This window comes from Festucalex cinctus, chromosome 21 (genome assembly GCF_051991245.1).
Source record: "Festucalex cinctus isolate MCC-2025b chromosome 21, RoL_Fcin_1.0, whole genome shotgun sequence".
NCBI classification, from domain to species: domain Eukaryota; kingdom Metazoa; phylum Chordata; class Actinopteri; order Syngnathiformes; family Syngnathidae; genus Festucalex; species Festucalex cinctus.
In genome coordinates this window covers 17,076,344-17,098,711 of record NC_135431.1, presented here as the reverse complement: position 1 = coordinate 17,098,711, position 22,368 = coordinate 17,076,344, and the positions used below count along the sequence as shown (strand labels likewise).

At 39.6% G+C, this 22,368-nt stretch overlaps 1 protein-coding gene across 2 annotated transcripts in view; it reads right to left on the bottom strand.

Moving 5' to 3' along the window:
- Positions 1-22,368, bottom strand: part of map3k5 (mitogen-activated protein kinase kinase kinase 5) — a 61,315-nt gene continuing 38,947 nt past the window's right edge. For both annotated transcript variants that reach the window (XM_077509851.1, XM_077509852.1), the window contains exons 16-30: positions 21,503-21,630; positions 19,134-19,270; positions 18,683-18,788; positions 17,101-17,258; positions 11,637-11,814; positions 11,433-11,450; positions 8,357-8,534; positions 8,063-8,231; positions 7,804-7,989; positions 5,904-6,009; positions 3,227-3,467; positions 3,040-3,152; positions 2,831-2,955; positions 2,674-2,750; positions 1-934 (exon numbers count right to left, since the gene is read on the bottom strand). In XM_077509851.1, coding sequence (XP_077365977.1) covers positions 874-934; positions 2,674-2,750; positions 2,831-2,955; positions 3,040-3,152; positions 3,227-3,467; positions 5,904-6,009; positions 7,804-7,989; positions 8,063-8,231; positions 8,357-8,534; positions 11,433-11,450; positions 11,637-11,814; positions 17,101-17,258; positions 18,683-18,788; positions 19,134-19,270; positions 21,503-21,630 — 1,981 coding nt within the window. In that variant the 3' untranslated portion in view covers positions 1-873. The remainder of the gene's footprint in view (positions 935-2,673; positions 2,751-2,830; positions 2,956-3,039; positions 3,153-3,226; positions 3,468-5,903; positions 6,010-7,803; positions 7,990-8,062; positions 8,232-8,356; positions 8,535-11,432; positions 11,451-11,636; positions 11,815-17,100; positions 17,259-18,682; positions 18,789-19,133; positions 19,271-21,502; positions 21,631-22,368) is intronic.

Genomic DNA, 22,368 nt, shown 5'->3' with positions numbered 1-22,368 from the left:
TCTAATTCCATAAAACATTTTATTTTAACAATAGCACACATCTTGAGATATATGAAACAACATGGAGACAACTCCCATTTCTGATCGTTTTAAAATAGTTGTCAGCAGAGTTGTATGCAAATATAAAATATGTTTACCCTTGATATTTTACTTGCAACAAACAGCAGATTGACTATCGTCTCAAGTAAGGTGAGAAAAAAAAAGCGTAAAAATAATAAGTGAGATCACATACAGTATTTAGTTGGAATTTGTATTTTCTATATAGGATTGGTCACATAAATTCCTATAATAGTACACAAGCACAGACAGTCCAGTCTACATGGAACACCCCCCCCCCCCAAAAAAAACCTATAAGTTATATTTAGCGCATGTATGCATGTTCAAATATAAAGGTATTCTATGATATTTACATGTTTGTGAAATGTGAATAAATGCCATTTAAATTAGTCTCAATAATGCTAAAAAAAAAGGCATGCATTGACATCCTTCAGATTTGAAAAAAAAAAAAAAAAAAAAAGCATCCACAATAAAACATTAAAGACGTAGATGAGCAAAATTGAAAATTTTCATGTTGTATTTTTGTATCTCAGGCTTACATTACAAACAGTCAGTCTCTACATATGTAAACTTTTTCACCTTATGAAATAGGAACAATTGTTGTCAACGTCGTCGTTAACACGCCTGTCGCATCCATAAGGCGGCTCGACGCGATCGTGGCACTTGACAGAAAAATGACATTTTCGAAACCATCACAGCAGCCGAGCGACAAAAGCGGGGCTGGAAAGTTGCAAACGCACACTCTTGTTCGAAAAAAAGAAATACTGAGGTATCGAGGAGAAGAATACTGAGGTTGTCCTGCCGCCGCTCGAGGCCTCAGGTGGGTTTGTTCCTGTGGTCCGTGATGGCCTTCCAAAGTTTACACAAGATTCCGCCTCTGCATAGGAAATGAAGACGGAGACCGTTATAGTGAGTCTACAGAAATTGGATTGGACAATGTAAGTAGCGTTTAAAGGCAAAACATTCAACACAATAATTGTCAAATAAGTGATTTATGGTAATAGTGAACTCGACTAAATGGTAAACATGTTGTGTATTTAAAAACAACCACATAAATCCACTTCGGGTACGTCTGTTTAGATTAAAGTGACAGTGTGTAATCTTTAGCGCCATCTACACACAAATCATCACATTTTTTTTTTTAAATATCATCACAGATCTAGTAATCATTAATTATATTACATGCCTGCAGTCTCACCTTAGAGGAGGCTGACATGTTACGCCGCCGCTTACCTTCCACAGCTGGCACCTGCAGGTGGTCGAGTCCCGTGATTCGGGCTCCCGTCCCTTGTCACCACCTGCTTTGCTCTCGCAAGCTTTTACTAACTGCTCTTGTTAGCTGCTCCGGCTAAAACCAGCTAGCTCGGTCTTTTGGCATTGCTTGCCAGGATTCAAACCGGTCGCCAAGTCGCCGTCGCTTACGCAAAAAAAGGAACTGGTGGTTGGCTTGCAAAGTGTGGTCTCTCTATGCCAGTATAGTGTACATGCTTTGAAATGCATACGCTTAGGCTGCATTCGATTAAATAGTGCCATCTCGTGGTCAACTATTACACACTGTCACTTTAAAGCTTTTTTTTTTTTTTTACGTGCATCTCCTTCCACATTATTCATCCGATTCCCATCATTCCAATTTCATCGTATTCCAAAAATTCACACCATTGGGGCTAGTATTTTTCTCATTTCAATTATTCACAGTTTTACTAAAAGTGGACATTTTCCACCCAACAATTTTCCATTCATTCCCAACGGCGCATTTAACATATGGCTCTCAATTTGAAATGTAAATCATTCAGCTCATTCAATTCACCTTGGGAATGATTTTCAACATGCTAAAAGTATGCACATACCAAAAATTCCCAATTTTTCACCCCTCAAAAATTCCCCATATAGGACTTTGTCTACATTACTCGCCCCATTCAAATCCTTCCAAAATATTCAGCTCCGCATCCTTTCATATCATTCCATGTGTCAATGTTTTTTCATTCAGCCTTCACACGCAATTTCTGCAGAAATTGCAAATGTTTAGTTTGCAAGTGTTTTTAGACAATCATCCAATATCATAAACTAACATTTGACTAAGTGCAATTTCTGGAGAAATTGTGTGGGAATGCTGAAAGCTGAATGCTAAGAATTGAATGCATGCAGACTGCTTATGAAGTAAATTGAGAGATAAATTATGAAATTATAACCTCCTGGTTACTGGGCAATGCGCTTTACCAATGGTACCACCGAACAGTATCAGACACCTGGCAATGATGATGTTATATGTTTGCAAGTGGGCGTGGAAAGTGACAGTTAGAAAAAGTTCCAAGTCTGTCCCATTTAAAATGAATGGGGGGAAGTTGATGTTGAATGTTAAATTGTGCAAATCCTGTAAATAATGTGGCATCAGACGATATATACCCCAGGAGGCGTGAATTTTTGAAGCTAGTTGAAATTTGAACGATGTAAATTGGAAGTATTTATGTGGGAGTTCTTATGTGGCAAAAAAGTGTTGAGAATAAAAATCACAATAACATAGGTGGGAATGCTTCAGCATTCCCACAATTACACATAAAACATCGAGGGCCTTTTCAGGTCAAATTCAAACGAAATGAAATGAGACTCGTGCACTACCTCAGTCTAAGACTCTTCAGATCGTCTCTTGTGACATCATGGAGGATGTCATTCAACGTATATTCCTCGGTGAGTATCTAAAGCAAAGAAAGTTACTGTATAACAAAAGCATGAGAAGATGAGATAACAAAAGACGAAGGGGAAATCCGATCCACACCACATCTATGGAGTCCTGGTCTGCGCCATAGAGCCTCAGCCAGCTGCTCAACTCTGCCTGGTCGCGTTTTTTGGCAGGTTGATCCATACGCGTTTGCGGACCACACGTCGATGTGGAGATGTTTGCTGGAGATTGGCGAGAGGGACCAAAAAGAAATCTTGAAATGCATGGATGGATATAACATTTTCAGAAAAGAGCTTTTCACTTACCCGGAGTGTGAGATCGCAGTCGTAGTAGTCTGATCTCCTGCTCTCTCTCCTCCAGAACTTGCTGAAGGATGGCTTGATATTCTCTCTCCTTCTCCAGTAGCTGCTCCAGGAGCCTGATGTAACGCATTTAAGAGAAAATAAATATCGGAAAGTCGAACTGAAAATTGCTCGAGTTGATGTTTGCAACCTGTTGGTCTCCAGCTTCATCCGGCCCAGCTCCATGCTGACGGAATGCTGCGCATTATGGGACTCGCGCGACACGGTGGAGCTGAGCGTGCTGACTCCCGACGTGACCACCGTTTCATCCTGACTGGAGACGGGCGCCGGCCGCCGGTGGTGGGCCGAGCTCCTCCCGGTCTCGTCGTCGGCGGCGTCCTCGTGGTCGGGCGCGTCGCTCTCCGAGGCCAGGCTGAAGTGAGGCCTCAGTTCTTGAACGCAAATGCGCACTTTTTATCAGTTGTTTGGGGACTGCTTCATTTCATTCAGTTTTTTTTATTTGACTTCATTTCTATAAATGCCGCATTCACCAAATATGCACTTGCTCTTTACATACGTGATACAGTACAGTGAAACGCCACATATTGTCAAATTCAGCTAAAAGGAGTGTAAAACACTGATTCATACATTTGTGGTAATTTTCTTCTACGAGGTGGCATTAGTGTTTTACATTTGACATTGGCGACAGGAATAGTTGCTTTTCTTTTCAATTTTAGAGCAACTGGTATTTGGAACATGAACCAACTCGTGGACTCCAGTCACCAGTAGGGTTGGGCGGTAATACGGTAATAAGGTATCCCGCTGTGTCTAAAAATAGAAACGGTGTCACTTTAAATAGAAAAATAGAAAGAAAAAGATATATGATCTGATGATCTGATCTGATTTTTTTGAGAGAAAATATAAATGTGTACTTGTTTTCAACTTAATATAACTATTTACTTATAACCATTTAAAAAACTAATTGCTCATGCGATAATTAATCATGTGACAGTCATGTGACAGACTATGAACCAGAACAACTTAAGACAAGATGGCTAGCCGAGCAGCTCCCGACGCAACTACATTGGTCGCAAAAAAAGGCGTCGCATCTGCAATTTGGCAGTATTAAAAAAAATATGTAGATGTCTACGAGGCAATATGCAGACTATGCATGAAGACGGTAATTGCGAGATGCTGATGCGCGGGGCCCTGGCAGACTTCACTGTGGAGAAGCGAGCTGGAGCAGAAACCGCTGCCGAGTGCTCCAGGTGAGGTGAACCGTCACTGCCTTTAGCGTGGGTTCGCTCCTCTGCCTGGGAGACCCATGTGGCTATGCAAGGCGGACACATGCACGATGTGGCACGAGTGCGCGAACTAGTCGTAAAGTGGCGTGAAGTGTGCGTAAACCCGTTGTGAATTTTTGTGAATTATGCGCAAACTTTTCGTGAACTCGTCGGGACGATGCGGGAAGGATGCGCCCCAGTGCGTACCTCGGATGGGCCCTGCTGGGCCCGGGTGCCGGCGGCGCGCCGAGAAGACGATCAAACTTGACTCTACTAGAGGAAGTAAAAGTCGTAACAAGGTTTCCGTAGGTGAACCTGCGGAAGGATAATAACCGGAGCGAGAGGGCGAGCGAGCCCGCACGGGCGGAGGCGCCTTCGAACAAAAGGCAGAAGGCGCGCGGCCACGGACGACTCGGAGCTTCCATCGATGCACACAGGTGCCTCGAATCCCCTCTTTTTTTTTTTTTCCTTAAGTCTTCATAAAAACCAGCAATCCAGCATCCAAACATTTTTCCATAAAACATGGATAGGCCTAAAACAGAGCGCGCAAACTCATTAAACTGTGCATTGTAAAAAATAAAATAGTGAGTCAGACTCAGCGACAGATCAGAAAATAAAAACATCATGCATAATAACATAACTCTAACGACATGCTGTTTTGTTTTGTTTTTGTCTCCTCACTGTTAGTGCCGCGACGGGTTGCTTTCACGCGTCCTGTGTCCTGGGCCACACGGCTCAGCCTTTAAATAATAATAGTGACTGTCACTAATATATATTTGTGGGGGTTTTGTGTTTTTTGTGTGGTAAAGTAAAGCTTAGAAAACGGGGGGAAAAAAAATCATTGCCATTGCAACCAGCACCCAAATCACAACAAAATGTAACCCCATATAAAACTAAAGAAGAAAAACTTGACGATATTACCGTATACCCCGGTGTAATGAGGAGACAGTGAAACGGTGTCAAAATCTTAATACCGCCCAACCCTAGTCACCAGTTTCCACAAATAAACATTTTTGTCACATTTGTTATCGACTTTTTATGCTTAGTTTCAAGGGATTATGTCAAAGTAAGTTGAGGCATTTCATTTTGAACAAAATAGTTTTTATCCACCATCTTGTGGCATTTTATAGGCAATTAAAAACCATTTTAGAGGTGTTGCACATTTTCGATATTTAAAGCAATTTTTTTTTTTTTGCGAAATGATGACGTATTGTTGATTTTTTTTTTTTTTTTTTTTTTTTTTTTTTTAAACTACAGTGGTCTGAGAGTGAGGCCATCTGCTTAATCCGCCACACCAGGCTAAACTGGACAACAGATCTCCTGTATGCTAATGAATGGCAACCTCTACCACACAAGTTGAGGCACAGGATAGCAGAGGGAGGGGGGCACTGAAAGAGCAAACCAGTTCAACCAGTTCAACCACAGCTTGGATTGTGATGCGTCTCTTAAACTGCCAGTCAGGAGGTTGACATGGACGCTTATGCATTTTTTTTTTTTTTGTAATATGAGCTGTATGCTTGAATTTCTTTTACAACCATTCGTCACCTGTCTAGTCTTGTCATGCGCGTATTAAGCAGCGTCGTGCATAACGGACGAAGTTGTTACCTGGCACCAAGATGGTGATGGCGGTCTGGATTGCTTTTCGGATGATGTTGTCCAGGGCAAACATCCAGTGAGGCTTGATGTTGTGGTTTCGCAACACTTTGTTCACCTGAAAACATCAAAAGCGCACTCATTTCAATTTTAGATTTTTTTTTAAAGGGATACTTGACTCATTGAGCCATTTTCAGCAGTATAAAGTTAATATTTTGTCTATAATCAATGTGGTAACTTCATTATTTTTCATGTACAATTCATACCTTTAAAGAGTAATTTTTCTACTTGCTGTCGACTTATGCTGACATCACCTGTGATGAGGAAGTAGGTAACGAGCAATCATGGCTCAGTTTACTGACCGAATCCAGAAAACAGGTGAGCCATGATTGGCCGTTGCCTAATTCCTCAGCACAGGTGATGTCATCATCAGTCGACAGCAAGTAGAAAAATTACTTTTTAAAGGTATTAACTGTGCATGAAAAATACTGAAGTTACCACATTCATTAGAGAAGAAATATTAACTTTTCACTTCTAAAAATTGTTCAATGAGTCAAGTATCATCATATATCTTCACTAGGGATGTAACGATAAGGGCAATATCGTGATATCGTGATATTGTGATATTAAAACTGCCACAATATCGTCGTCATGTTCATGATATTTAAAAGCAACACATCTGTTAAAAAAATGATACGTTGATTTCCATTTGGGCAGTTCTAGCACCCTCTGGTGGCTATTTTTATAGTGCAATTAAATTTTCATTAGGGATGTTTTGGCCCTTCTATGTTTAAAATCTACACTAATGGTCAGATCAAGGGGAACGTAATATGCCTGTGAAGCGAGTCAATATGTGGAGGAACCCAAACGTGTGCGTGCATTAACAAGTAAGCGCCTCAATATTGTGATTATAGATTGGCACTTGGCAAATGGCACTTCATTTATATAGCGCTTTTCCACCTTCAAGGCCCTCAAAGCGCTTTACATTTTTGACTACCCATTCACCTACTGATAATACAGCATCAGGAGCAATTGGGGGTTCAGTATCTTGCTCAAGGATACTTCGACGTGGACACAATGGCCTGGGATCGAACCCACAACCTCTGGGTTGGGAGACGACCACCATACCACTGAGCCATGCCGCCCCCAAGATTGTAGGTGGTTTATATGCATTGCTGTTATGTACAAAAGCACAATATTGTGCTTTTTTTTTTTTTTTTTTTTAAACAATTATTAAATATCACCAACCTCCCCACAATATCGGGATAATTATCGTATTGTGAGCTTCATATCGTGGTAATATCGTATCGTGATGTTTGGATATCGTTACATCCCTAAACTTCATTAGTACAATGCATTGTGTGCATCCTAAATTTATGCCTTAAAATAACATTAATAGCAATAAAATCTAAATAAATAAATAAATCATTACATAAAATAAAATTGATAATGGCACTTGACTTGGCTGCTTTTTAATTACCAGTCTTCTTTCCTTTGTAATTTTAATTGAAACCAACAGGAGGCGTCAGAGGACCACCTTAGGGATGTCCAAACTTTTTTTTTTTTTTTTTTCCTGAGAAAAAGCAAATGATGAGGAAGAAAAAAAAAAAGAAGAAGACTGCAAGGGACACTGATGTCGGCCTTCTTAAAAGATCCACCCTTGCACTAAGTTACTGCAGACTCACATCACCGTTAAATACAGAACATGAACATTGACCACTTATGTCATTTAATTGACAGTCGTGCTGCAATTATAAGAGGCAAAGCAGACCGACCTTTCTTTTTGCAAGATGTGCCATTATCACGGACACATTACCCTTATTATTGTCTCTCTTTGAAAAGGTTTTGCAATCAATTCTTTGGGCTGAAACATGGCAGCCTGCTCAGGATGTGAAGACTCGCCGCTACTTACAGCATCCTGGAATCCGAAGAGTACGACCTGCAGCTGGCTAATGGCCGTGCTGTCAAAGTCCAGCTCCAGCTTGAGCTGAGAGAGCGTGCGGGCGATGATTTTCCTGTCGGCCACTCGGATGAAGTCGGCCAGGCTGACCACCAGAGTGGAGATGTGCTGAGCATTCATCTTCATTTCCTCCGACCCCTGCAGGTTCAACCAAAGGGATTTAGTTGTCGAGTGTTATCTGACAAGCGTGCGTCCAATTTTCCTAACTGACCTGCGTGATGGAATCCATCAGGTTGGCCACCACCTTGTCAAGGTCCTCGGTCAGGATGTGGTGCAAGGTGGCTCGCCTCTCGCTGTCTTTCTTCAGCATGAAGAAGCCCGAGTCCTTCTCTTCAGGGGATGGAGGGGCACTGTGGTCCTCAAAGTTCTCAACTGGGATGCTGAAAAACCAAAAAAAATGGATATTTCAAAAATAATTCTGTATTTTCCTGGAGCCGGCACTGTTTCCTTCAGCTCCTAAACGAAATAATAGCCATCAGCAACAATGTGGCGTGACTCACTGTACCTGAGGAAAAGCGAGCGGGGCCCCTTGACATCGCGCTCGCTGTAGCACTTGACGCTGGGCTTGAAGATGAAAGGGTTGGTGTGGAGGTCGTTGTCAGGGGAGACGGAGCCGTACTCGCTGCTGCTGCTGGTGTCCTCCACCACCACAGGCACTGGCAGGGAAATGCTGCGCAGGTACTCTGGAGAAGATAACACAAACGTAAAAGGGAAGCATCTCCATCAAATTAAGTCAAATAGTATATTTGATCCGATTAGTTGACTACTAGGTGACTAGTCGACTAGCAAAACAGTCATATGATCTCAGTCGATAATAGTACTTATGATCCAATTAGTTGACTAATCTTGCGTGACTAGTCAATTAGCAAAACAGCACATATGATTGATTCGATTAGTCGACTAATCATGACTACTAGTTGACTAGTCGAGTGGCAAAATAGTACATATGATCTGATTAGTTGACTAAACGTGACTAGTCTACTAGCAAAATGGTAGTTATGATCTGATTAGCTGACTAATCGTAACAACTAGGTGACTAGTCAACTAGCAAAATAGTCATATGAGACTACTGGGCGACTAGTCAGATAGCAAAATAGCACTATGATCAGATTAGTTGACTAATCATGACTAGTAAGGGATTAGTCAATGAGGAAAATAGTACATATGATCCGATTAGTCGACTTATTGTGACTACTAGGAGACTCGCCAAATAGCACAATAGTAAATATGATCAAATTAGTCGACTAATTGTGAGTAATAGGCGACTAGTTGACTATCAAAATTGTACATATGATCTGATTAGTTGACTCATCGTATCTGGTCTACTAGCAAAACTGTCATATGATTTGATTACTTGACAAATCATGACTACTAGGTGACTAGTTGACTAGCAAAATATTACATAACGATCCAATTAGTCGACTAATTTCGCTTGAGTACTAGGTGACTAGTAAAGTCAACAAGCAAAATTGTCATATGATTTGATTACTTGACTAATTGTGACGAGTTGAATAGCAAAATGGTAGATATGATCCGATTAGTCGACTTATTGTGACTACTAGGAGACTCGCCAAATAGCACAATAGTAAATATGATCAAATTAGTCGACTAATTGTGAGTAATAGGCGACTAGTTGACTATCAAAATTGTACATATGATCTGATTAGTTGACTCATCGTATCTGGTCTACTAGCAAAACTGTCATATGATTTGATTACTTGACAAATCATGACTACTAGGTGACTAGTTGACTAGCAAAATATTACATAACGATCCAATTAGTCGACTAATTTCGCTTGAGTACTAGGTGACTAGTAAAGTCAACAAGCAAAATTGTCATATGATTTGATTACTTGACTAATTGTGACGAGTTGAATAGCAAAATGGTAGATATGATCCGATTAGTCGACTAATCGTGACTACTAGGTGACTAGTCGAGTAGCAAAATAGTACATATGATCCGTTTCGTTGACTTATCGTGACTAGTCCACTAGTAAAATGGTAGATATGATCTGATTAGTTGACTAATCGTAATGACTAGGTGACTAGTCAACTAGCAAAATAGTCATGAGACTAGTCGATTAGTCGACTTAGTGTTACAACTAGGTGACTCGTCGAATAACACAATAGTAAATATGATCGGATTAGTCAACTAATTGTAATAGGTGACTAGTTGACTAGCAAAATTGTATATATGATTCTGTCAGTTGACTAATCCTGAATACTAGGTGATTAGTCAACAAGCACAACAGTATATATGATCTGATTAGTTGACTAATCGTATCTAGTCTACTAGCAAAATGGTAGTTATGATCTAATTACTTGACAAAACGTCACTACGAGGTGACTGATCAACTAGCAAAATTGTCATATGATTTGATTACTTGACAAATCATGACTACTAGGTGACTAGTTGACTAGCAAAATATTACATAATGATCCAATTAGTCGACTAACTTCGCTTGAGTACTAGGTGACTAGTAAAGTCAACAAGCAAAATTGTCATATGATTTGATTACTTGACTAACTGTGAGTTGACTAGCAAAATGGTAGATATTATCCGATTGGTCGACTAATCGTGACTACTAGGTGACTAGTCGAGTAGCAAAATAATAGATATGATCCAATTAGTTGACTAATCGTGACTATGCCACTAGCAAAATGGTAGATATGATCTGATTAGTTGACTAATCGTAACAACTAGGTGACTAGTCAACTAGCAAAATAATCATATGAGACTAGTCGATTAGTCCGATTAGTCAACTTATTGTTTCTACTAGGTGACTCGTCGAATAACACAATAGTAAATGTGATCAGATTAGTCAACTAATTGTGAGTAACAGGTGACTAGTTGACTAGCAAAATTGTATATATGATCCTGTCAGTCGACTAATCCTGAATACTAGGTGATTAATCAACAAGCAAAACAGTATATATGATCTGATTAGTTGACTAATCGTATCTAGTCTACTAGCAAAATGGTAGTTATGATCTAATTACTTGACTAAACGTCACTACGAGGTGACTGATCAACTAGCAAAATTGTCATATAATTTGATTACTTGACAAATCATGACTACTAGGTGACTAGTTGACTAGCAAAATATTACATAATGATCCAATTAGTTGACTAATCTTGCTTGAGTACTAGGTAACTAGTTTCGGTGACTAGTAAAGTCAACAAGCAAAATTGTCATATGATTTGATTACTTGACTAATTGTGACGAGTTGACTAGCAAAATGGTAGATATAATCCGATTAGTCGACTTATCGTGACTACTAAGTGACTAGTTATGACCCTGTGGGTCTTTTGTTTGGTATTTGTTGTGCTGCAATGTTCCTTCTCTCCTAACACATGCTGACTAGCAAAAAAGTACATTATGATCTAATTAGGTGACTAATCGTGACTACTAGGTGACTAGTCAACAAGCAAAATAGTGCAATAAGATCCGAGTAGTTGATTAACTGACTACCAAAAGAATTGTTTGTGGCATTTGGTGTGTGCATACGCACAACAGAACTTCCTGCCACCCCACCCCAAAAAGCACAAAGTACAAAGTACAAAAAGCAAAGCCACTCACCTGTACCTGGTGACAGAGCTGTGGAAAAAAATGCACAAAATATGTCAGTGCTCAACAGGGCAAAGTAGTATGACTACAGTTAAAGAGTGGAAGAAAAACATTTTCATGTGTCTACAAAGGCCCAACTTTCAACGGTTTTCCACTAATCTCAAAATCACGTGATTGATAAGCAGCTGTAAAAACATCCAGATGTGTACTCCTCACCATTCAAACTATTTTTATTCCTCTTCTTGCGGCTGGTGACGGTGAGGAACTCGTCTGTGAGCAGATCGAAGGCGGTGGCTCGGCGGTCCGGGTCGGGCTCGAAGCAGCGCAGGATGAAGGCCTTTGCCTCCGCTGACATGGACTCGGGGATCTCCGGGTGGATCTTAAACATGCCCACCTGCAGGTAAGCACACAAATCGCACAGGGTCGGTCCTCTAAGTAGAGATAGACCGATAATCGTCCGGGCCGATAATCGGGGCCGATATTTGACATATTGGTACATATCGGTATCGGCCTGTTTTATTAATCTGACGGCCGATATAAGCGATCCATTTAAAACTCCGTCTTTTCGCTTCGAATGCAGCCCAGAGCGTCTCTGTCTGTTATGGAGTCCAACTCCAGCAACGTAACGCCCATAGCAGCATTTGATTGGTTAGCCGTGCAAGAGCTAGAACCAATCAGTAGTGTATGCCATGTATCACAGTAGCCTGTCACACACACGCACCCACGGACACAACGCGAGAGACACATGCTTCGAAGGTAAGTTAAAAGAGAAGAGACTCCGCCGAACTTTTCACCATGATAAGCTAAACACATTGAATTATGTTGTGTATTAAATGCACTATATGAATGGAGCTGCATTGCCTTGCATTGAATCCCCGCTAGCTAACAGTGGTGTGTTCAGCTTAGCATGTAGGCTAACACCCAGTAGCTAATTCGCTACTTGAACTACTCGGGGAGGGAATCACACAAATTTTCACTTAATTAAGTAAACAATGTTTGTTAGAAAGGTTCCAAATATTAACAGTTGTCATTATTATATTGTCTAGTTCCATGTTAAGAGTAGAGTAACGTCATTATATTTACCTCTCGTGATGCACACATTGCATTCTGGGTCACGTCCACTACTTGTTGCATAGCCGTTATTATGCAGTTAGATGCCACAGTGACACTAAATAGCGTTTAGTTACTTTATATTGTGTTTATTTGTCGCACTGGTTTGCCATTGTGTGCCTTAAGCTTCGACGTTGATTTGATTGACAGCTCGTTGTGCACCTCGTTAAAGTCCGCTCCGTAACAAATTAAGTGTCTCAAACACCGTTTAACTACACGAACGTGTGTAGTATGTTTGGCATTAGTAGAGAAGTGCACTAAAGTATAGTGTGCTTATTTGCTCGTTTTGTCTCTCTTTTCACGTCATGTCTGCCGTCAGTTGGGACATTATCCTCCCAATGGATGCTACTAATATGTAACATCTACGGCCGTAGTCGGCTGCAATTAATGTTTAGTGATGTAATTTCGTTACGTGCATCATACTTTGAATAATGAGCTCATGTTTGGTGTGTTGTATAACTTTCTCGTGTGTTAGTAACTATTCATGTGGACAGCTAAGATAGTGCTTGTTAATGTGAATTAGCAATGTTGCAGCCCAGTTATTATTTAGACAAGTAAATCTGTGCCATTAAGTGATACAGTACAGTACAGTACAGTAGTGAGAGAAGAGTGTGCACATACACACGTGTAAAACACATTAAACAGCAGAAAGTGGCAGCGGTCCACCGCAACAATGTCTGTTTAACCAAGTTATTCTTACTATTATTAAAACCAAGTTATTTTACTCTACCTTTTTCTGAGTTGATTGGGGCATCCTAAGTGGCAATAAACTACATTATGAAGTGTCTTTTGACAGTTCTCTTGTAGAGAAGAGTAGCATGATATTGCTGTTCTCGATTTAAGATCCTAAGCTTATCAATACTGTCTATATGGTAACAATAACAATAATCATAATAAGGTCTACAAGAACTGTATGGTGTTCAGGGATGAATAGTTTTTCTCAAGGATTTTTTTTTTTTTTTTTTTTGCTGTAGTAATAAGTAATGCCACAGATGATGCACATTTTGAATGACAGGGTTCCTCCTATTACTTCAAAATATAAAAATATAACATTTATAGAATAAAACTACAAGTATCCCAAATGCTATAAAAGCTAATGTCACGTTGGCCCCCACATTTAACTCCCCCCGCCACCAACGTCTTATTGCAGATGGAAGGATGTAAAATGAATAGTGCAGTGTGAGAATCCATTGTAAAGAACGGTTAGGGTTTGCATTAGGGATGTGAATTGCCTAGTACCTGACGATTCGATTCGTATCACGATTCACAGGTCACGATTCGATTCAATACCTATTAATCCCGATACGAATTTATAAGTCGCTTGTTGCGATTTTTTTCATTCAAATTTAGAAAATGCTAATCAGTAAACTTGTAGAGTGTAAGATTTGTATGAAAATGTATTATTTATTTATCTGAAACTTCAGTCTTATACAGGTTGTAATCTATTTCATGCTTGAACAGCATTAAAATAAAATATTAAGGCTTAATGTTACGTTCATAAAACATTCTTCCATGCTTAAGGTGTGAACTCTAACCCAAAGTAAGATGTTTTGTTGAATACTTTTCCATTAAAAATGGAAGTTTAAAAATCGATTCAGCCGCCTATTGAATCGATTCGAGAATTGCGCGATAGTATCGCGATATATTGCCGAATCGATTTTTTTTTTAACACCCCTAGTTTGCATATTCAAAAATTTGGTGCCAACATTTTAACTTTTACTGCAAATGAATATCGGCTTCAAATATCGGTTATCTGCCTCCTTGACTACCGATAATCGGTATCGGTATCGGCCCTGAAAAAAGCATATCGGTCTATCTCTACCTCTAAGCCAACGTCTGTGTGGTTACGCGGCTGATAAATAGCAGTCAAGGTTCAAGCACGAGACTTTCTTGGCAACGAAACGTTGCTGTTTGAGGAATGTTGACACGCGATTAGCCGTAAGACATTCCACACGGATGAGACAAGATGCAAATTAAATAGCTCAACTATGATTGATGTTTTTGTGACATTCTACGTGGAACTCGCCCCTTAGTCAATAAAATCCTCATCTTGTCGACTTCACGAAACATTCATAACATGGTAACATGAGCCAAATTCACGTATGGAATATTCCGTGATTCAGCCTCAGATGGGCGTGCTATAATGCGTTCCAGACGACCTTTCGAGAACTGTAACCTACTGTGCCGTGTTGGCACTGGGAAAACAATTCATACAATTGGCAAGCGGCTCATTCACGTCAGCGTGCTCAAAGAAAGACGCACGCAAGCCGGGAGTGGAAAACACCGACACGTCACGTTTGTTTGTTGCAACAATAGTTCATACGGAGATCATGTTTATGCTCTCTACTTGGTATGATCTCGTTACAGCGCGCTGCTATTGACACAGGCATGAGCTATGATTTCTTTCCACACAAAAAAAAAGAAAAAAAGAAAAAAGGTGATATCGCATGATTTGGATGACCAACTACAAGAGTAAGAAATTTCAATATCAGTTACAGGGATGTGCATATAGGCTAATTATTAAAATGACTCAATCAATACAGTACTCAACTCCCTTATTACTAGTGTTGTTCCGATACCGATACTGGTATCGGCAGAGGTGCCGATACTGCATTAAAACAGTGGTATTGGTATCGGTGACTACTCACAAGTAACATGTTGATACCATTAATTCAAACGCTAATATAGGATTTTGGATGCAGCATCTTGTGTCTTGCTGGTGCACGACATTCACTGGTATGTGACATGTTCACTGCATGCTGATCTAAGATATCCCATTGGCCCTTGAAAGCTCGGTACCAATGGCAGGACAGCTTTTTCATGTTGAGGAAAAAAAAAACTCAAGTATCGGTATGGTATCGGCCGATACCCCAAAGCTGGGTATCGGTATCGGTATCGGGAGCCAAAAAACGGTATCGTAACAACGCTACTTATTACAAATACTTTTGATAGATAAAATTTCCCAAAAGAAAACAATGATAGACATTTTTTTTTAACAAAGAGCAATATATCCCAAGATAGCATTTTTCCTTAAAATTGCACAAAATTAACTCATTCACTCCCAGGACATTTTTGCGGTTTTACTGGATTTGGATTGATTTTGCAAGGCCCATAGCATATTGTGTCCTATTGTTTTAAAAACATGAAACCTACCAAAAGAAAGATTAAAGTCTCTTCTTTCATCAGGAAAGAAAGTGTATTTCTAGCTGTTTCCATTTTGCATCAATTAGCATTAGAATATGGCTAAGTAGGGGTGTGCTCAAAAAATCGATACGGCAATATATCGTTGCGGGCCTCATTACAATGCACGTATCGATACGCAGGCGTCAGAATCGATATTGCTTGCTAACTTTAAATAGGCAGTTAAGGTTTGCCTTTGCAGCTTGCATTGTACCTAAAACTAAAAACCAGCAGCGTCTTTGAAGTTAATTGCCTTTAATTAATGCAAAAATAGCTCACCAGTGATTGGACATTGTGTCTTACTCAGAAAAATTAAAGCAGAGGAAGAATATCAACATTTATTTACTTATAAACTTAACATGGCACGTGTCTCAGTGTACCAATTTTCCTATATTTTGTTTAAAAAAACAAAATAAAATGTGTCTTATGTGGGATACATATGTATCGCAATACGTATCGTATCGTGGCCCCTGTGTCGTGATACGTATCGTATCGTGGGGTTGGCGGCAATGGTAATATTTAAAATAGAACGTATTTATACGTTTTTGGGAGTAAATGAGTTAATGGAAATTTTCTATTCTATTCTAATTTATAATTCAAATTTCTTCAAAAAGAATTAGTGTTGTATTAAATATATCTATGTGACTAATTTTCTTCACACTAAAAATGAACGCGAAAATAATAATTTATGACAAATACTACAAATCAAGTATGACAAACATTTGCACATCAATTTAAGGAGATATAGTGCTTTTTTTTCATAATTTAAAACAGTCAAGCCCCAACATGCAAAAATTTGACTAAATATCTTTGATTGACTCCAGTGAATCAAAGATATTGTGAATAAATTATGAAAAAAAGCACAATATTAAATTTGATGTGCAAATATTTGTCATTCCGTCATGCAAATGATGTTAGAAATGAAGCATATTGGCACTTCATTTTATCGGCATTAAATTAGCAAAATGAAAGATTTAACATATTTGTTGACATTCATTATAAAATGATGCATTACTGATATCATTTACCGGGGGCACCGATATCAAACCCAAGGTATGCGGGCCAAATCCGGCCCGCCGCATCACTTTATGTGGCCCGTGAAAGCAATTTATGTGCATCAACTTCATGTTTCTTGCCAAAATACATTGCAGATTGTCTTCACTTTTAAAAAGTTGAGATGTTGAAAGCATTTTTTGTTACCTTTTAAACTGAACGTGATAATATTTTTACTAGCCTCTGATTACAAAAGTAGTTATTCATCAAAACCTTTTATGTCTATATGACTATTTATTCCACATGCTTGATCGATACATAGGGGGGGTTTGTATGGCCAAACATTTTTTTTTTAAACACAAAATCTTGTGAATTGCATACCGCTGATGTCTCTTACCTTAAACATAGCGGCCTGCGGTTCCCCGAGTTCATAGAAAGGAGGTTTCCCAGTCGCCATCTCGATGATGGTGCAACCCAGAGACCAGATGTCGGCTGGCTTGCCATACCCACGAGGACCCTTGTCTATAATCTCCGGAGCCATATACTGTAGTGTACCTAAAAATAATAATAAGAAAAAGCAGAGTTGACATATTACTGGATAAAACATTCAGGATATTAATAGATGTCCTGGGGTTGCCATGGCGTCCATCCATTTTCCACAGCATTTATTCTTATTAGGGCTATTTGTGAATTTGAGCTGATTTGAACCTCAAAACTGAAAGCTGTGACACAACAAAAGAAGGTTTGAGAATTACACATTTTTTTTGGAAACAAAACATTGGAAAGGAGCCCCTGTGAAAACGATGTCATGTTTTTTTTGTAGCCAAAGGATACACTACATGACATCATGCTGACTTGACGCCATGTTCTTACAATAAGCTTGCTTTATTGGAGCCTCCAGCAAGAACGGCTACTTCCAGAAATAACACGCTCATTGTGCTAATAATAGCTTACTGACTTATTCACTGCTCTGAGAAGTGCAAGCCGTGCTAAAAACAGGCGGCGGCTCATTTAAAGCAGACCTCGCCTATAAAAAAAGGAACAGCCCAGTTTTGTCAACAGTTCAAGGTAAAGCTCCATCTGCTCCACTCGGATGTCGGACAAAAAGTGAGGCGCGAGTGCTGCAAACCCGCCTCGTCTGACCGCAGACCACACACGAATCCGCACTCAGGACTGGAGTGCCACATGGCTCACAACTATGCTCACTTTATTTCCATAAATGTAAATGGGTTTTCTCTACTGTTAAGTTTAAAGTGTATATATTATTATATGCATTTGCTAACATGCTTTACACTCATATAAACTTAAGGGAACTGCTTTCTTCAGATGAACTGTACCAGACAGTGTGGCTGTGTTTAAAATGAGTCACACCGTCTGGGGCAAAAGCGAAAACGAGAACTTTCATTGCTAATGGATAATCACATGCTTATTTGCAACACACTTCTGTCCAAGCAGAGAGATATGTTATTTTTAGATAATGCAGCGTTGCACTATTGCGCTTTCTCCACCCCTTAGTAGTGCAATGCTATTTTTGTAACCGGACAGGAAATAAACCCCGATAAAAAGAGAGGACGCAAGAGAATTGCCAGAGCATCTTTGACAGCTTGTACCTGGCAACTCTGCTCTCCTCGCTGCGAGTAAAAGTCTTGTCTTCTCATCCTTGTGTTTCTTATACGTTTTGGTGTGTAAACCTAACATCTACTAATGAAGTGAAGTATTTATTGGTTGGTGTGAGAGTGCTGTTTTTGTCTGTGGGCAGGATTATACAAAATATCTTTAACTCATTTCCATGAAAATTTTTGGAGGTGGCACAAAAAAAACAAAAAACATTAAGATTTGTTGTGGATATTTATCCTTGCATCACACCTACTCCTTTGCATGAGTTTCACATAAAACCTCTTTAGTAGTTTTGCATAATCCTGCACACGTGAAATGCTTAAATTAGCTTTACAGAGCAGGCACGTTGAATCAGTGTGTACCTGTGAACGTCTCAGTGCAGGGGTTAATCCCAGCCAAGCGCTTTGATGTGCCAAAATCGGATATCTTTAGCACGCCGCTGTAGGTGTTGATTAGCACGTTATCACCCTGAGGATTTCAAAAACACACAGTGAGAAGAACAACTCCCAGTTTAATGAGTCAACACAGAGTGATGGCATTGTTGAACTGAATCCCAAGATTTCCAGGACACAAATAAAAATGCATGGTTACATCACAACATGCGGCGACACTTTTTATAATTCTTTTTCAAATGGCTCAATAAAGGGTTAGAAACAATTTTCCGAGTTCCATGCTTGAAATATTTTTTTCTTGCATTCACATATATTTGAAACACTCAAATCAAGTTAATACGTTTAAAAAGTGTGTCAAAGCCCCGTCCTTGCTTTCAAATAAATGAACTATATACTGTATATAGTGTAAACAATTTGTTACCTTGATATCCCGATGTGCGATCTGATTGTCGTGCAAATATTTGAGGCCCTCCAGGATCTGCCGTGTGTAGAAGCCTATGGTGGGCTCGTTGTTTTTCAGTGGCCCCCACTTGGATCTAAGCAGCGCAGACAGACTCCCTACATAAGATGCAAGAAGACTAAGTTCATTTGATTAGTCATGAAAAAAAACACAGACACAAAAATAATCATCATCACAATCACAGCATGAAAATCATGTTGCTGTTACATTATCAACTTAAGCGATGTCAAATCCAGCTTTTTTCATTTTAGACATCTGGCTAAGGTCTAAAAAATTCCTATCTCAGCAGCACTTAGAAATGGTAATCCATGCCTTTGTTACATCTCGGATGGATTACTGTAATGCACTTTATTTTGGGATCAGTCAGTCCTGTCAGCCAGTCCTCCCTGCAGCGTCTCCAGCTTGTCAAAATGCTGCTGCTCGTCTCCTTACTGGTGCCCGTAAGAGGGAACACATAACCCCTATCCTGGCCTCTCTTCACTGGCTTCCCGTGAAATTTAGAATCCACTTTAAAATTCTTCTATTTGTTTTCAAATCTCTCAATGGTCTTGCCCCACCTTATCTCGCTGAGCTCTTGCACCCCGGTGCCTCAGGTCAGCAGACCAGACTCAATTGGAGGTACCGAGGGCTAAGCGGAGGCTTAGAGGAGATCGAGCATTTGCTGTTGCCGGTCTCTCCCTTTGGAACGACCTTCCACTAAATATTAGGCAATCCCCCTCGTTATCCTCTTTTAAAACACGTCTTAAAACACATCTGTATTCTTTGGCTTTTGGCGCACCATGAAACTTGTACTTGGTGTTTTGTGGTGTGTATGAGTTTGATGTTTAGTCCACTTATTAATGTATTTATTTATCTCTTTATTCACTACTTCTTATTTATTTACTGATATAAATATGTATTTACTTGTTAAAAAAAAAAAAAAACCTGTATTCGCACTTCAAAATGTTTGCTTTGTTCTTTTTTTTACCGCAAAACTGATGTTGAGTTGAGACGTCTCTATCATTAGCATTAAAACAGCTACTTTAACCAGGAGACCTTTCAGGTTGCGTTGGTATTATTGACATCACTCTTAAGCTTTGTTGTCTGCCCTAAAGTGAATGGTCAAAGATTTTTTTTAAATGTCCTTGGGTAGTTTTTTTTTTCTAACATAAGATCTAAATCAGTATAATGTTAATTTTAAGTTTGTATCAAACGATTACGATTAGCATTGAGCTAGCAATTAGCGTTTAAGCTAGTAATTAACTTACTTAGCTTACAAAACGTTAGCATGCTAGCTTGTTCATCTTAAGGCAGACAAATGGGGCACAATACTATTGTCCATCCATCCATCCATCCATCCATCCATCCATTTCCTGAACCGCTTACTCCTCATAAGGGTCGCGGGGGGTTCTGGAGCCTATCTCAGCTGGCTATGGGCAGTAGGCGGGGTACATCCTGAACTGGTCGCCAGCCAATCACAGTCAATACTATTGTACTGCACTATTTTATTTTAAAACATGTAAACATTTTTTATGCATTTGTTACAGCTTTTAACTGGTGAACAAAAGTGAAAGAATAAGCAACAGGTGTTATCATTGAATGAGTTATGTGTCTAGCTATAGCAGGGATGTAGTTTTAAATAGTCTAAATATGAACTTTGAATGTCCAAAAAGTGCATCTTGATCTTTTTTTTTGCCTCGAAATGCTTATTACTGTCAATGTGCCACAGTAAATTTTACAGCTGCGGTGGGGCCTGGGAGAAAAAACAAAATCAAAACAATTACCTCTGTCTATGCCGTTAAAAATAAACAGTGAAATAGTAGGGTGTGAAAATGTTATTCTAATAGCTGCTTTGGTTGTGAGGACGGCGAGAAGATAATGGAAAAGGTGAGTAGGCCGACTACTAGAGTTGTAATGGACTATGTAATGACTACCATCTTCCCTGACAGAGCAAATCTTAAAAACACAAATACTATATTCGATGGGTACGAAATAGGGCTGGATAACATCCAAATCCAGCTAACTGCTCAGGATGACTTATTTGTATTTATTTATTTTAACACGACAACTTCACTAAGAAAATACAGTCATGAGCAGAATCACAGCTGTGTACTCAATATTTATGTACTTTATATTGTATATTTATGAACCATTAAATGGTTCGACTGAAAAGTAGTTTTCTAGTATTTAATCTTAATATTGCAAGAAAGATAAAAGGACCATGTAAAGGTTTGCGCAGAACTTTCTGATTGGTGCCATGACCCGGGTAAATTCACGTCTAAGCCTACCTCTGACTTACACTCAGAACTTTTCATGTGCAAACAATGTGATAATGTCCGCAGCCAGTTTACCTCCAGGCACCTGCTCCATAAAGATCTTGATGAAGCCGTTCTCGCTGATGGAGCCGAGGTACTGGACGATGTTCTTGTGTTTGAGGTGCTTGTGGAGGGCAATCTCCTCATGGAGGGGCTGTGAGTACCTACAACCCCCCCAAAAAACTAAACGTCATTAGGCTGCTGTCATTCAAATATTGTGTAAACGTTTTTGAAAACTCGACAAATCGATTACTCAGCAAATCAATTTTGGAGATTCTGAAATAATTAAAGGCTGACTTGGAGCCAACCACAAGAAGGAGTCATGCCATATGACCAGTGTTGCCGGTAACGCGTTTTTACTCAAAAAAGTTGCTTTCTAAAGTAACTAATAGTCTAACGCGTTACTTTATTCTACAAAGTAGTCTGATTAAAGTTACTGTCCAGAGAATCAATGCGTTACTCCACATTTTCATGAAGAAGGCAAACTACCACACTGTTGTAACAGTCACAAACAACTACTGCTAACTACGAAGATGAGGCAGAAGTCATTGATCACCACACTGAATTCAGCCATGGTCTGGTCATGAATGGTTTGCACATTCAAAACAAAAGTGATGATACTTTTACTACTAGTTTTATTAACCAACAGGCACACAACACAACAAAAAAAGTGTGCATTATGGACCATAAAAGTGGTAAAAAAAATAATTTATTTCCATCCTCAACTGGTCCGTGAAGCATTATGGGATGAGGTCGTCTCCGCCCTCTCGCCAGGGGGAGTGACGTCAGACAAGTTACGTTTTCAGTAGGGGTGGAACAAAAAAACGATTCGACCGAACCATCGTTCGTCAAGGGGAGCTAAACGACCGTATCGGTTGCGAGTGAGGCTTTATGGTTTTCAT